We start from the raw sequence: 12,492 nt of genomic DNA, 5'->3' as shown, positions 1-12,492 counted from the left end.
GAGCCATCTCAGGCGTTTTATCTCCCGCATCACGGAGTTTGGCGCGAGCAAAGTTCCTCCACCAAACTGCGGGTAGTATTTAACGGTTCAGCCAAGTCTTCAACCGGTATCTCTCTCAATGATCTTATGCACACTGGTCCGAAAACTCAAACGGACATTTTTGATGTACTGCTGTGGATCAGGCAGCACAAGTACATTTTCATAACGGACATTGTTAAAATGTTCTGCCCAATCCAAGTGCATCCCAAAGAWCATGACCTTCAACGAATTCTCTGGGTCAATGAATAATCTCAAGTTTAGGCATATCAGCTTACGTCTGTCACGTACGGTACTCGCTCGGCTCCTTATCTAGCCTGTCGCATTCTTAGACAGCTAGTTGAGGATTAAGGTCATAATTATCCCCTTGCAGTGCACCCTATTCTCAAGGGAAGTTTTGTTGGCGACATATCACGGGGGGCAGAGACTATTGATCATCTCAATGCAGTCGCATCTCAGTTAGAGGACATGTGCTCCTCCGCCTGTTTACCACTCGACAAGTGGAAAAGTTATTCTCCCAACCTCAATCGCACCTCTCTCTAACAGTCTGACAGCTCGCCTGCCCATTCGTTTAATAATAGCACTACCAAGATCTTAGGCATCTCCGGGAATTCTCAGAAAGATTTGTTTACCTTTCACGGTACCATCTCTTTTCATCAAGCAGTCACAAAACGTTTCATTTTCTCAGAAGTTGCTCAATTGTTTGATCCTCTTGGACTTCTCTCTCCGGTAGTGATCAATCAATCAACCGAAAATCCTAATGCAGCGACTCTGGTTGGAAAAGGTTAACTGGGATGATAATCTCACTCCAGACATCGTTCACAAGTTGACTCAGTTTAGGCAACATCTCTCTCAACTATCCGTCATAGGGACTCCCCGATGGATAAACCTCTCGTCAAAGGCAACCTCAATACAATTTCATGGATTCTCAGACGCCTCTCAACTTGCGATGGCAGCAGTTGTATATATCAGGTTGTCGTATGCTGACTCATCATCAGTTATCAGTCTAGTCTTTGCTAAGACGAAGGTAGCTCCTCTCAAGAGGTTAACAATTCCTAGACTTGAACTCTCAGCAGCGGCACTGCTAGCCAAGCTGGCCGAAAAAGTAATTAGACTTCTCGACCTCTCGGACGTTCTCACTTTTCTGTGGTCTGACTCTTCTGTGACCCTTGCCTGGGTCAAAAACAATCCTATGAGATGGAAGGAATTCGTAAGCAATAGAGTAGCCGCTATTCACGAATCCGTACCCCATGCTCATTGGAGATTTATCTCCGGAAAGCTCAATCCGTGGGCATCAGGGCATCTCAACTTATTGATCACCTACTATGGTGGAGTGGTCCACCATGGCTTTCTCAGTCGCTAGAATTTTGGCCCTCGTCAATGCCACCCTCACCGAAAGAGGATTAAGAGGAACGCCCCAGCATCTCACTTGCACACTCACAAGCCCAACCTCTAGTTTGGGACCTCGTTAAACTTCCTCAATCATCCTCTTTTCATCGGCATCTCACTAAACTCCTTCGGATCACTGCACTCATTCAGAGGGCAGTCTCATGCTTTAAGAAGGTTCCTGGTTTGAGCTTGTCCGCATCACCATTGAATCCAGCAGATCTGGAGAAGGCTAAAACGTTCTGGATACGCGCGACTCAAGAGGCGTATTTCTCACCAGAATTGAAAACGTTGTCGGCAGGTCAATCTCTCCACAAACGTCATGTTCTAACACGACTAACGGTCTTTGTCGATCGTGCTGGAATTCTCAGGGTTGGTGGACGGTTGCAAAATTCTCAGCTGGATGAAGATAGTAAACATCCAGCAATACTACCTCGTCAGTCAAAATTCACAAACCTAGTCTTCCTCGATGCTCACGCTAGAACCATGCATGGAGGAACTCTGCTGACGCTCTCCTACATTCGAAGAACTTTCTGGATTATTGAAGGTCGTGCTCCAGGGACGTCCTTCCTCAAAGATTGTCTCAATTGTGCTCGAATACGTGGAGTGAGACATCTATTCTGTTTATTTTCAAATAGCACATTTTTACCTTCCCCAAAATAATTTTAATATATTTAAAGAGAAATTTTCGCTACTTTCTGGATTAAATCGTAGTTAAAAATTAAAAAAAATCTAAAACAGTCCTATTTAACAGAAGCAATGAAATGTTTTCTTTCAAGCTTTAAAGCGTATACTTACAAATAAAAAGTGTTAAGTCTGAAAAAATTTGGCAAACATACTTAATATCTGGACTACTGCAGTCAAAAAAAAGGGAAAAAATTATTTTATTACAACTTTCTTTGGTTACTTTACTTAAAGAATTCAGTTCTTAATCATCAAAACTCGATTGTAGTAGGATTGACATTCAATCTGTTTTGTTTCTAGTAGCACATTTTTTCCGTCGCTAAAAATGTCTAAATATACTTAAGAAAAATTTTCGCTGCTTTCTAGAATAAATCGTAGTTAAAAACTATAAAATTTCTAAAAAAGTGCTATATAACAAAAGGTATAAAACGTTGTCTTTTAAGTTTTAAAGCGTATACAAACAAATAGAAAGTGTTATATCCAATAAAATCTAGCAAATATCATTTACTTTTTAACAATTGCAGTCGATGAAAGGAGAAAAAATCTTTGTATTAAAATTTTTTTTAACACTTCACGTTTAGAATTCAACTATTTTTCGACAAAATTCGATTGAAGTCAACTCAACATCTATTCTGTTTATTTTCTAATAGCACATTTTTAACTTCGTTAAAAAATTTTTAATATATTTAAACAAAAATTTTCGTAACTTTCTGGAATAAATGGTAGTTAAAAATTATAAAAAATCTAAAACAGTCTTATTTAAAAGAAGCAATGAAACATTTTCTTTTAAGCTTTAAAGCGTATACTTACAAATAAAAAGTGTTAAGTCCGAAAAAATTTAGCAAACAAACTTAATATCTGGACTACTGCAGTCAAAACAAAGAGAAAAATTTATTTTATTACAACTTTTTTTGGTTACTTTACTTGAAGAATTCATTTTTTTTTCGACGAAACTCGATTGTAGTCATCCCAACATCAATTCTGTTTATTTTCTAATAGCACACCTTACCTAAGCTAAAAAGTTTTTAATGTATTTAAAAAGAAATTTTCGCTACTTTCTGGATTAAATCGTAGTTAAAAACTATCAGATATCGAAAGAAGCGATTTATAACAGAAGCTATGAAATGTTTTTTTTCAAGTTTTAAAGCGTATACTATCAAATAAAAAGTGTTATGTCCAATAAAATCTAGCAAATATCATTTTTTTGTAATAACTGCAGTCGAAGAAAAGAGAAAAAATCATTTTATTACCACTTTTTTTGGTTACTTTACGTGTAGAATTCAATAATTTTTTGACAAAATTCGATTGTAGTCAACTAAACATCTATTCTGTTTTGTTTCTAGTAGCATATTTTTACTTTCTATAAAAATAATATAGTATATTTCCAAAGAAATTTTCGATTCTTTCAGGATTAATTCGTAGTAAAAACAATAACATTTCTAAAAAAGTGCTATATAACAAAAGGTATAAAACATTGTCTTTCAAGTTTTAAAGCGTATCATAACAAATAAAAAGGGTTATGTCCAATAAAATCAAGCAAAAATCGTTTACTTTTCAACAACTGCAGTCGATGAGAAGAAAAAAAATCATTTTATTAAAATTTTATTTTGAATACTTCACGATTATAATTCAATTATTTTTCGACAAAATTGAAATGTAGTCAATCAAATATTTATTCTGTTGAGTTTCTAATAGCACATTTTTATCTTCGCTAAAAAATTTTTAATATATAAGAAAAAAGAATTTTTGCTACTTTCTGGATTAATTGTAGATAAAAATAATATAAAATCAAATAAAGTGCTATTTAACAACGGCTATGAAACGTTTTCTTTCTAGCTTTAAAGCGTATACTTACAAATAAAAAGTTTTAGGTCCCAAAAAATTGGACAAATATCGTTTATATTGGGACTACTGCTGCTAAAAAAAAGGAAAAAAATCATTTTATTACGCCTTCTTTTGGTTACTTTACGTGTAGAATTCATTTATCTTTCGACGAAACTCGATTGTAGTAATCCCAACATCAATTCTGTTTATTTTCTAATAGCACACCTTACCTACGCTAAAAAGTTTTTAATGTATTTAAAAAGAAATTTTTGCTACTTTCTGGATTAAATCGTAGTTAAAAACTATCAGATATCGAAAGAAGCGATTAATAACAGAAGCTATGAAACGTTTTTTTTCAAGTTTTAAAGCGTATACTAACAAGTAAAAAATAGTATATCCAATAAAATCTAGCAAATATCATTTACTTTTAAACAACTGCAGTCGAAGAAAAGAGAAAAAATTATTTTCTTACAATTTTGTTTGGTAACTTCACGCGTAGAATTCAATTATTTTTCGTCAAAATTCGATTGTTGTCAACCAAACATCTATTCTGTTTAGTTTCTTATAGCACATATTAACCTTTGCTAAAAAATTTATAATGTGTTTAAAAAGAAATTTTCCTTCTTTTTGGATTACGTCGTACTTATAAATTATAAAAATATAAACAAGTGATATTTAATAGAAGCTATGTAACGTTTTTTTTAAAGATTTAAAGCTTATACTTACAAATAAAAAGTGGTAAGTCTAAAAAAATTTAGCAAACATCATTAATATTTGGACTACTGCAGTCAAAAAAAAGAAAAAAAATCATTTTATTATGACTTGTTTTAGGTACATAACGTGTAGAATACAATTCTCTTTCGACGAAACTCGATTGTAGTCAACCTGACATCTATACTTTCTTGTTTCTAATAGCACATTTTACCGTCGCTAAAATTTTTTCAATATATTTACGAAAATTTACGCTACTTTCTGGATTAAATCGTAGGTAAAAATTATTAAAAATCTAAAAAAGTGCTACATAACAGAGGCTAAGAAACGTTTTTTTCAAGATTTTAAGCGTATACTAACAAATAAAAATTGTTAGGTCTAATAGAGTTTAACAAATAACATTTATATTTCATCAACTGCAGTCCAAAAAAAGGAAAAAAATCATTTTATTACAAATTTGGTTTTGTTATTTTACGTGTAAAATTCAATTATTTTTTAAAAAAATTCGATTGTAGTCAACCAAGCATTTATTCTCTCTTGTTTCTAATAGCACATTTTACCGTTGCTAAAAACTTTTTATTATGTTTAAAAAAATTTTTGCTGCTTTCTAGATTAGATAGTAGTTAAAAACTATCAGATATCTAAAGAAATGCTATATACCAATGTTATAAAACTTTTTCTTTTAAGTTTTAAAGCACATACTGACAAATAAAAAGTTATATATCTATTAAAATCTAGCAAATATCATTTAATTTTCAACAAATGCAATCGAAGTAAAGAGAAAAAATCATTTTATTACAACTTTCTTTGGTTACTTCACGTATAGATTTCAATTATTTTTAAATGAAACTCGACTGTAGTTAACCTGACATCCATCTTTTTTGTTACTAGTAGCCAATTTTAGCCGCCGCTTAGAATGTTTTATTATATTTATAAAGAAATGTTCGCTACTTTCTGGATTTATTTGTTGGTAAAAACTATAAAAATTCTAAAAAAGTGCTATATAACCAAAGCTATAAAACGTTTTCTTTCAATTTTCAAAGCGTATACTTACAAATAAAAAGTGTTATGTCGAATAAAATCTAGCAAATATCATTTACTTTCAAAAACTGCAGTCGAAGAAAAATGAAAAAACCATTTTTTTACAATTTGTTTTGGTTACTTCACGTGTAGAATTCAATCATTTTTCAAAAAATTTCGATTTTAGTCAACCAAACATCTATTCAGTTTAATTTCTAACAGCACATTTTTACCATTGCTTAAAAATTTTTATTAAATTTAAATTAAAATTTTTGCTCCTTTCTAGATTAAATCGTAGTTAAAAATTATAAAAAAACTAAAACAGTTCTATTTATCAGAATCTATGAAACGTTTTTTTTAAGCTTTTAAGCGTATACTTACAAATAAGAAGTTTTAAGTCCAAAAAAATTTAGAAATACTTCATTTATATTTGGACTACTGCAGTAAAAAAAAAGGAAACAAATCATTTTACTAAAACTTTTTTTTGGTAACTTAACGTGTATAATTTAATTCTCTTTTGACGTAACTCGATTGTAGTCAACCTAACATCCATTCTGTCTTGTTTCCTATAGCAAATTTTACCGTCGCTAAAAATTTTTCAATATATTAAAGAGAAATTTTTGCTGCTTTCTCCATTAAATAATAGTTGAAATGTATCAGATAGCTAAAGAAGTTCTATTTAACAGAAGCTATAAAACTTTTTCTTTCAAGTTTTAAAGCGTATACTGACAAATAAAAAGTGTTATGTCCAATAAAATCCAGCAGATATCATTGACATTATAAGAACTGCAGTCCAAGAGAAGAGAAAAAATCATTTGTTTACAACTTTTTTGGGTAACTTTACGTGTAGAATTCAATACTTTTTCGACAAAATTCGATAGTAGTCAACCTAACATCTATTCTGTTTAATTTCTAATAGCACATTTTTACCATTGCTAAAAATTTATTAGTATATTTAAAAGAAATTTTTGCTATTTTGTGAATAAAAGCAAAGGTAAAAACTGTACAATTTATATAAAAGTGCTATTTATCAGAAGCTATGAAACGTTTCCTCTCAAGTTTTAAAGCGTATACTAACAAATAGAAAGTGTTATGTCTAATAAAATCTAGCAAATATCATTTACACTTCAATAACTGCAGTCGAAGAAAAGAGAAAAAATCATTTTAATACAAGTTTTTTTGTTTTCTTTAGGTGTATAGTTCCATTATTTTTTAACAAAATTCGATTTTAGTCAACCAAACATCTATTCTCTTTAGTTCCTAATAGCAAATTTTTACCTTTGCTAAAAATATTTTAGTATATTTAAAACGAAATTTTTGCTACTTCCTGGATGAAATCGTTGGTAAAAATTATAAAAAATCTAAAATAGTGCTATTTAACAAAAGCTATAAAACGTTTTCTTTAAAGCTTTAAAGAAAGCAAAAAACACTTACAAAAAAAAGTGTTAAGTCCGAAAATATTTAGTATAAATTATTTATATTTGGACTGCTGCAGTTAAAAAAAAGAGAAAAAATCATTTCATTACGACTTTTTTTGGTTACTTTACGTGTAGAATTCAATTCTCTTTCGACGAAACTCGATCGTAGTAAACCTGACATCCATTCTGTCTTGTTTCTAATAGCACATTTTTACCGTAACTAACAATTTTTCAATATATTTAAGAAAAGTTTTTCTGCTTTATAGATTAAATAATTGTTAAAAAATATTAAATATACAAAAAGTGTTTCTTATCAGAATCTATGAAACGTTTTCTTTCAAGCTTTAAAGCGTATACTCACAAATAAAATGTGTTAAGTCCAAAAAAACTTGGCAAATATTATTTAAATTTGGACAACTGCAGTCAAAAAAAAGGGAAAGAATCATTTTATTACGACTTTTTTTGGTAACTCTGCTTGAAGAGCTCATTTCTTTTTTAACAAAACTCGATTGTAGTAGACCTGGCATTCATTCTGTCCTTTATCTAGTAGCACATTTTCTCCGTCGCTAAGAATGTTTTAGTATATTAAGAAAAAAATTTTTGCTACTTTTTAAATTAAATCGCTGTTAAAAACTATAAAATTTCTAAAATAGCGGTATATAACAAAAGCTGTAAAACGTTTTCATTTATGTTTTAAAGCGTATACTAACAAATAAAAAGGGGTATGTCTAATAAAATCTAGCAAATATCATTTACTTTTTAACAATTGCAGTCGAAGAAAAGAGAAAAAATCATTTTATTACAATTTTTTTTGGTTACTTAACGTAAAGAATTTAATTATTCTTTGACAATATTCAATTGTAGTGAACCAAAAATCTATTCTCTTTAGTTTCTAATGTCACAATTTTACCTTCGCTAAAAAATTTATAATATATTTAAATAAAATTTTTGCTACATTGTAAATTAAATCGTAGTTAAAAATTATAAAAAATCTAAAAAAGTGTTATTTAACAGAATCTATGAAACGTTTTCTTTCAAGCTTTAAAGCGTATACATACAAATAAAAAGTTTTAAGTCCATAAAAATTTGGCAAACATCATTTTTATTCGGAGTACTGCAGTCAAAAAAAGTAAAAGTTATTTAACTACGACATTTTTTGGCTACTTTACGTGTAGAATTCAATTTTTTTCGACAAATTTCGATTGTAGTCAACCTAACATATATTCTGTTTAGTTTCTAATATCACATTTTTACATTCGTTAAAAATTTTTTAATATATTTAAAAGAAATTTTCGCTACTTCGTAAAATAGATCGTAGTTAAAAACTTTAAAATTTCTATAAAAGTTCTATTTAACAGAAGCTATGAAACGTTTTCTTTAAAGCTTTAAAACGTATACTTACAAATAAATAGTGTTCAGTCGGAAAATTTAAACAAACATCATTTATATTTCGACTACTGCAGTCAAAAAAAAGAGAAAAAATTATTTTAGTTCAACTTTTTTTGGTCACTTTACGTGAAGAATTGAAACATTGCACCCACGCGTGTAGCAGCGTGTCCAAGCCTATGGCAAAAAATTTTGACCATGGAACATTCCTATCCAATAAATTAAGTAATAACGGAAATCGATACGAAATTTAAACACGAGATATCACCTAAATTGATCAACCGCTGAAGGAAACAAAGCAATACTCCCACCTTGCTAATACAAATGGAGAAAAATCATAATAGACGATAGAGACTTGCGTATAGACAGCGAGATGGATACGGACACAGAAGACGTGCAAAAATAGATTCCCGCCAAATCAACAAAGTTAAAAAATTTTAAAGAACGCAAAATAAGTGAACTAACTAACAACAACATCGACTCTTCCGCACCAACACCAACTAAATGCCTTCAGGAGATACCAATAAGCAACTCGTTCAATCTACTTAAAGATTCAACAGAAACGCAAAATAATACTAAAAAACAGGTAGAAACAAAAGCAGTAAAACCACCACCGATATACATTGAAGCAGAAGTTATCGACCCTCTGCTCGAGCTACTGGACGAAACAGCTGGGCGAAATAATTATATAATTAAACAACTTAAAGAAAACCAAGTAAAAGTACAAACCTCAACACCAGACATGTTCAGAGAAGTAATAAATGCATTTAAAAACGTGGGTACCATACGTATAAAGAGAAATACGAGAAGAGTTACAAAATCGTTATTCGAGGACTTCATCCAAAGTCAAATACGGTCAAGATAATAAATGAATTAGGCAAACTAGGCCACAAAGTAAGATCAATCAACAACATAATAAAATTTGATACTAAACAGCCGCTACCTTTATTTTTTATCGAACTGGCCCCTCAGGACAATAACAAAAATATATACGATATTGATAACCTGTTAAATACGATAATTAAAATCGAACCACCTAAAACTAAAAGAATATACCACAGTGCACACGATGCTAAGCGTATGGTCACACAAAAAATTACTGCAACAAATATCCTGCCTGTGTCAAATGTGCACAAAAACATTTAACGACACACTGTCCTCAAGTAGGAAAAGTAGAAAAAGTCATATGCGTAAACTGCAACGGTAATCATCCAGCGAATTATAAAGGATGTCAAACGAAGAAACTACTACAACAAAAACTGTTTCCCACGCTAAGAAAAAAAGTAATGGAAAAACCTATTTTAGACGAAGCCTACAAGGACAATCATTTTAATAAACAAAACGTAAATGCCAACACCGATAATATACCAGTATTTGAACACAACAAACCAATAAGAAGCTACGCTGATGTTACCAAACGAACATGTATGAATACTAAAGACATAAACTCTGACATAAACACTGAAGAGACATCGGACTTAAAAGAACTATTAAAGCAATCAATCAAGAATACCGAAATTATAACGACAATGATAATAGAGCAAAATTCTCTACTAAAACAACAAACGCAACAAATAACAGCAATGTTACAACTGTTAACAAAAACGCTTTTTAATAACAAATAATAGATAAAGAAATAAAAATAGCGGTTTGGAACAGCAATGGATTACAACGACGAATCCAAGAAACGAAAGCATTCATATACACGCACAACATAGACATCCTACTCGTATCGGAAACTCATCTCACAGACAAAAACTATATAAATATTCCATACTACACCATGTATGACACAAAACATCCTTCAGGAAAAGCGCATGGCGGAACGGCAATAATTATTTATAACGAAATAAAAAACAATCTACACAACAAAAAAGCTCACCTTCAAGCAACCACAATTACCTTAAAAACACAGTATAATTCAATTAAGCTCTCAGCTAATTATGCACCACCAAGATACAAAATTACAAACGATCAATGGAACAACTTCTTTAAGGAATTAGGTTATAAATTTATAGTAGCTGGGCACTTCAACGCCAAGCATCCAAATTCGGGATCAAAAACCACTTCACCACTAGGTAAAACCTTAGACTCATACTTAACCAACGCAAACCTGGACATCCTTACGACAGGCGAACCAACCTACTGGCCCTCAGCTTATAGTAAAACTCCCGACTTATTAGATTTCGGCGTTCTAAAAGGCTTTAACCTAACCCACTTTAAAATTGAATCATCTCTCGAACTCAGCTCTGACCATTCACTTATAATAATTACATACCAAAAAGAACCTATCCTATATAAAAAAAATCACCCACTCTGTGCAATAGTAGTACAAACTGGATGAACTTCAAACAAACTTTAGAATCCAAATTAAACTGTAATATTCCGCTCAAGACCCTGTTACAAATAGAAAATGCAACCAATAATTTAACAGATGCTATACAAGAAGCAGCATGGGCATCCACAAATCAAAACTTTTTAACAAAAAAAATTCTGACGTATCCTAGCATTATTTTGCAAAAAATAAAAGTAAAAAGGCAAGTAAAAGCTACGTGGCAAAAATATAAAACAAGGAATAATAAAAGACTAATAAACAAGGTAACAAAAGATGTAAAGAATAGCATACAKGATTTTAACAATGCTGAATTCGAAAGATACCTGACATCACTTTCACCTCACGAAGATACCAATTACTCTCTTTGGAAAACAACAAAAAGATTCAAAAGACCAGTAAAATCTATACCAGCCATACGAAATCTTAATGGCTCATGGGCGAAAAGCACAGAAGAACAAGCGGAAACCTTTGCAACTAACCTAGAAAACACATTCACAGCACACAACTTCAATACACAAGCATATGCAGATACTAACGCAAACGACCTCGGAAGCAAAACAAAATCTGATGAAAACAATAATACCACAACAGCCAAAGAAATTGAAATGCTAATATCAGAAATCAAAATAAGAAAAGCTCCAGGTTACGATCTAATAAATGGCAAAATACTAAAGGAACTACCACCTAAAGCAATTAGGATGCTCACAATATTATTTAACGCTGTAATACGAGTCCAGTACTTCCCAAGTACACGGAAACTCGCGAAAATTATAATGCTTCCTAAACCAAATAAAGATCCGCATGATGCCAATTCTTATAGACCAATATCGCTCTTACAATTACTATCCAAACTGCTGGAAAAAATAATATACAAGAGAATGAAAAAAATAATTTCTGACAAAAACCTGATTCCTGAACATCAATTCGGTTTCAGAAATAAACAATCTACCGTTGAACAAGTACACAGATTAACTAATACGATAGTAACAGCTTTAGAAAATAAGGAGTACTGTTCTGTTGTCTTCATAGATGTAGAAAAAGCTTTTGATAAGGTATRGCATTAAGGAATACTGCAAACAATCAATAAACTATTTCCATACTCGTACTACAAACTTCTAAAATCTTACCTTTCTGAAAGAACATTTTACGTAAAAATAAAAGACACTCATTCAAACATCAAATTTATCAATGCTGGGTATCCGCAGGGAAGTGTCCTTAGACCAATTCTTTACATTCTCTATACGGCAGAACTACCAATCAACGCTAACTGTACAGTTTTAACATTTACAGACGACACAGCAATGCTCACCGTAAACAAAGATCCACAACGAGCAATTCAACTATTACAAAAACAAATCAACTCTCTTGAAGAATGGTTAAGCAATAAGAATATCAAAGTAAACACTACCAAGTGCAAACACATTACGTTTACACTGAGAAAAGGCAAAACACCGAATCTACAACTATACCGTAATAAAGTTTAACAAGTATCAACGGTCAAATATTTAGGACTACATTAGGATTCCAAACTAAAATGGAAAAAACATATAAATTGCAAAATCGTACAAATTTGTTTAAAAAGGAGACAAATGGCCTAGCTAACTGGCAAAAAATCGAAACTTAGCATACAGAACAAATTACTAATTTTTAAAATAATAATAAAACCAATCTGGACATATGGAATACTGTTAG

General features: G+C 31.2%; 1 protein-coding gene across 1 annotated transcript; it reads left to right on the top strand.

Annotated features, from left to right (window-relative positions):
• The first annotated feature begins 10,248 nt into the window (after positions 1 to 10,248).
• On the top strand, positions 10,249 to 12,284 carry LOC106792104 (RNA-directed DNA polymerase from mobile element jockey-like). Its single transcript, XM_014758254.1, has 3 exons — positions 10,249 to 10,543; positions 10,828 to 11,852; positions 12,006 to 12,284. The coding sequence occupies exons 1-3, from the start codon at positions 10,249 to 10,251 to the stop codon at positions 12,282 to 12,284; spliced, it is 1,599 nt and encodes a 532-aa protein (XP_014613740.1).
• Positions 12,285 to 12,492: the final 208 nt, after the last annotated feature.

Source organism: Polistes canadensis, unplaced genomic scaffold (assembly GCF_001313835.1).
Source record: "Polistes canadensis isolate GaletaPanama2010 unplaced genomic scaffold, ASM131383v1 scaffold_378, whole genome shotgun sequence".
Classification (NCBI taxonomy): domain Eukaryota; kingdom Metazoa; phylum Arthropoda; class Insecta; order Hymenoptera; family Vespidae; genus Polistes; species Polistes canadensis.
This window is presented reverse-complemented; position numbering and strand designations above follow the sequence as displayed.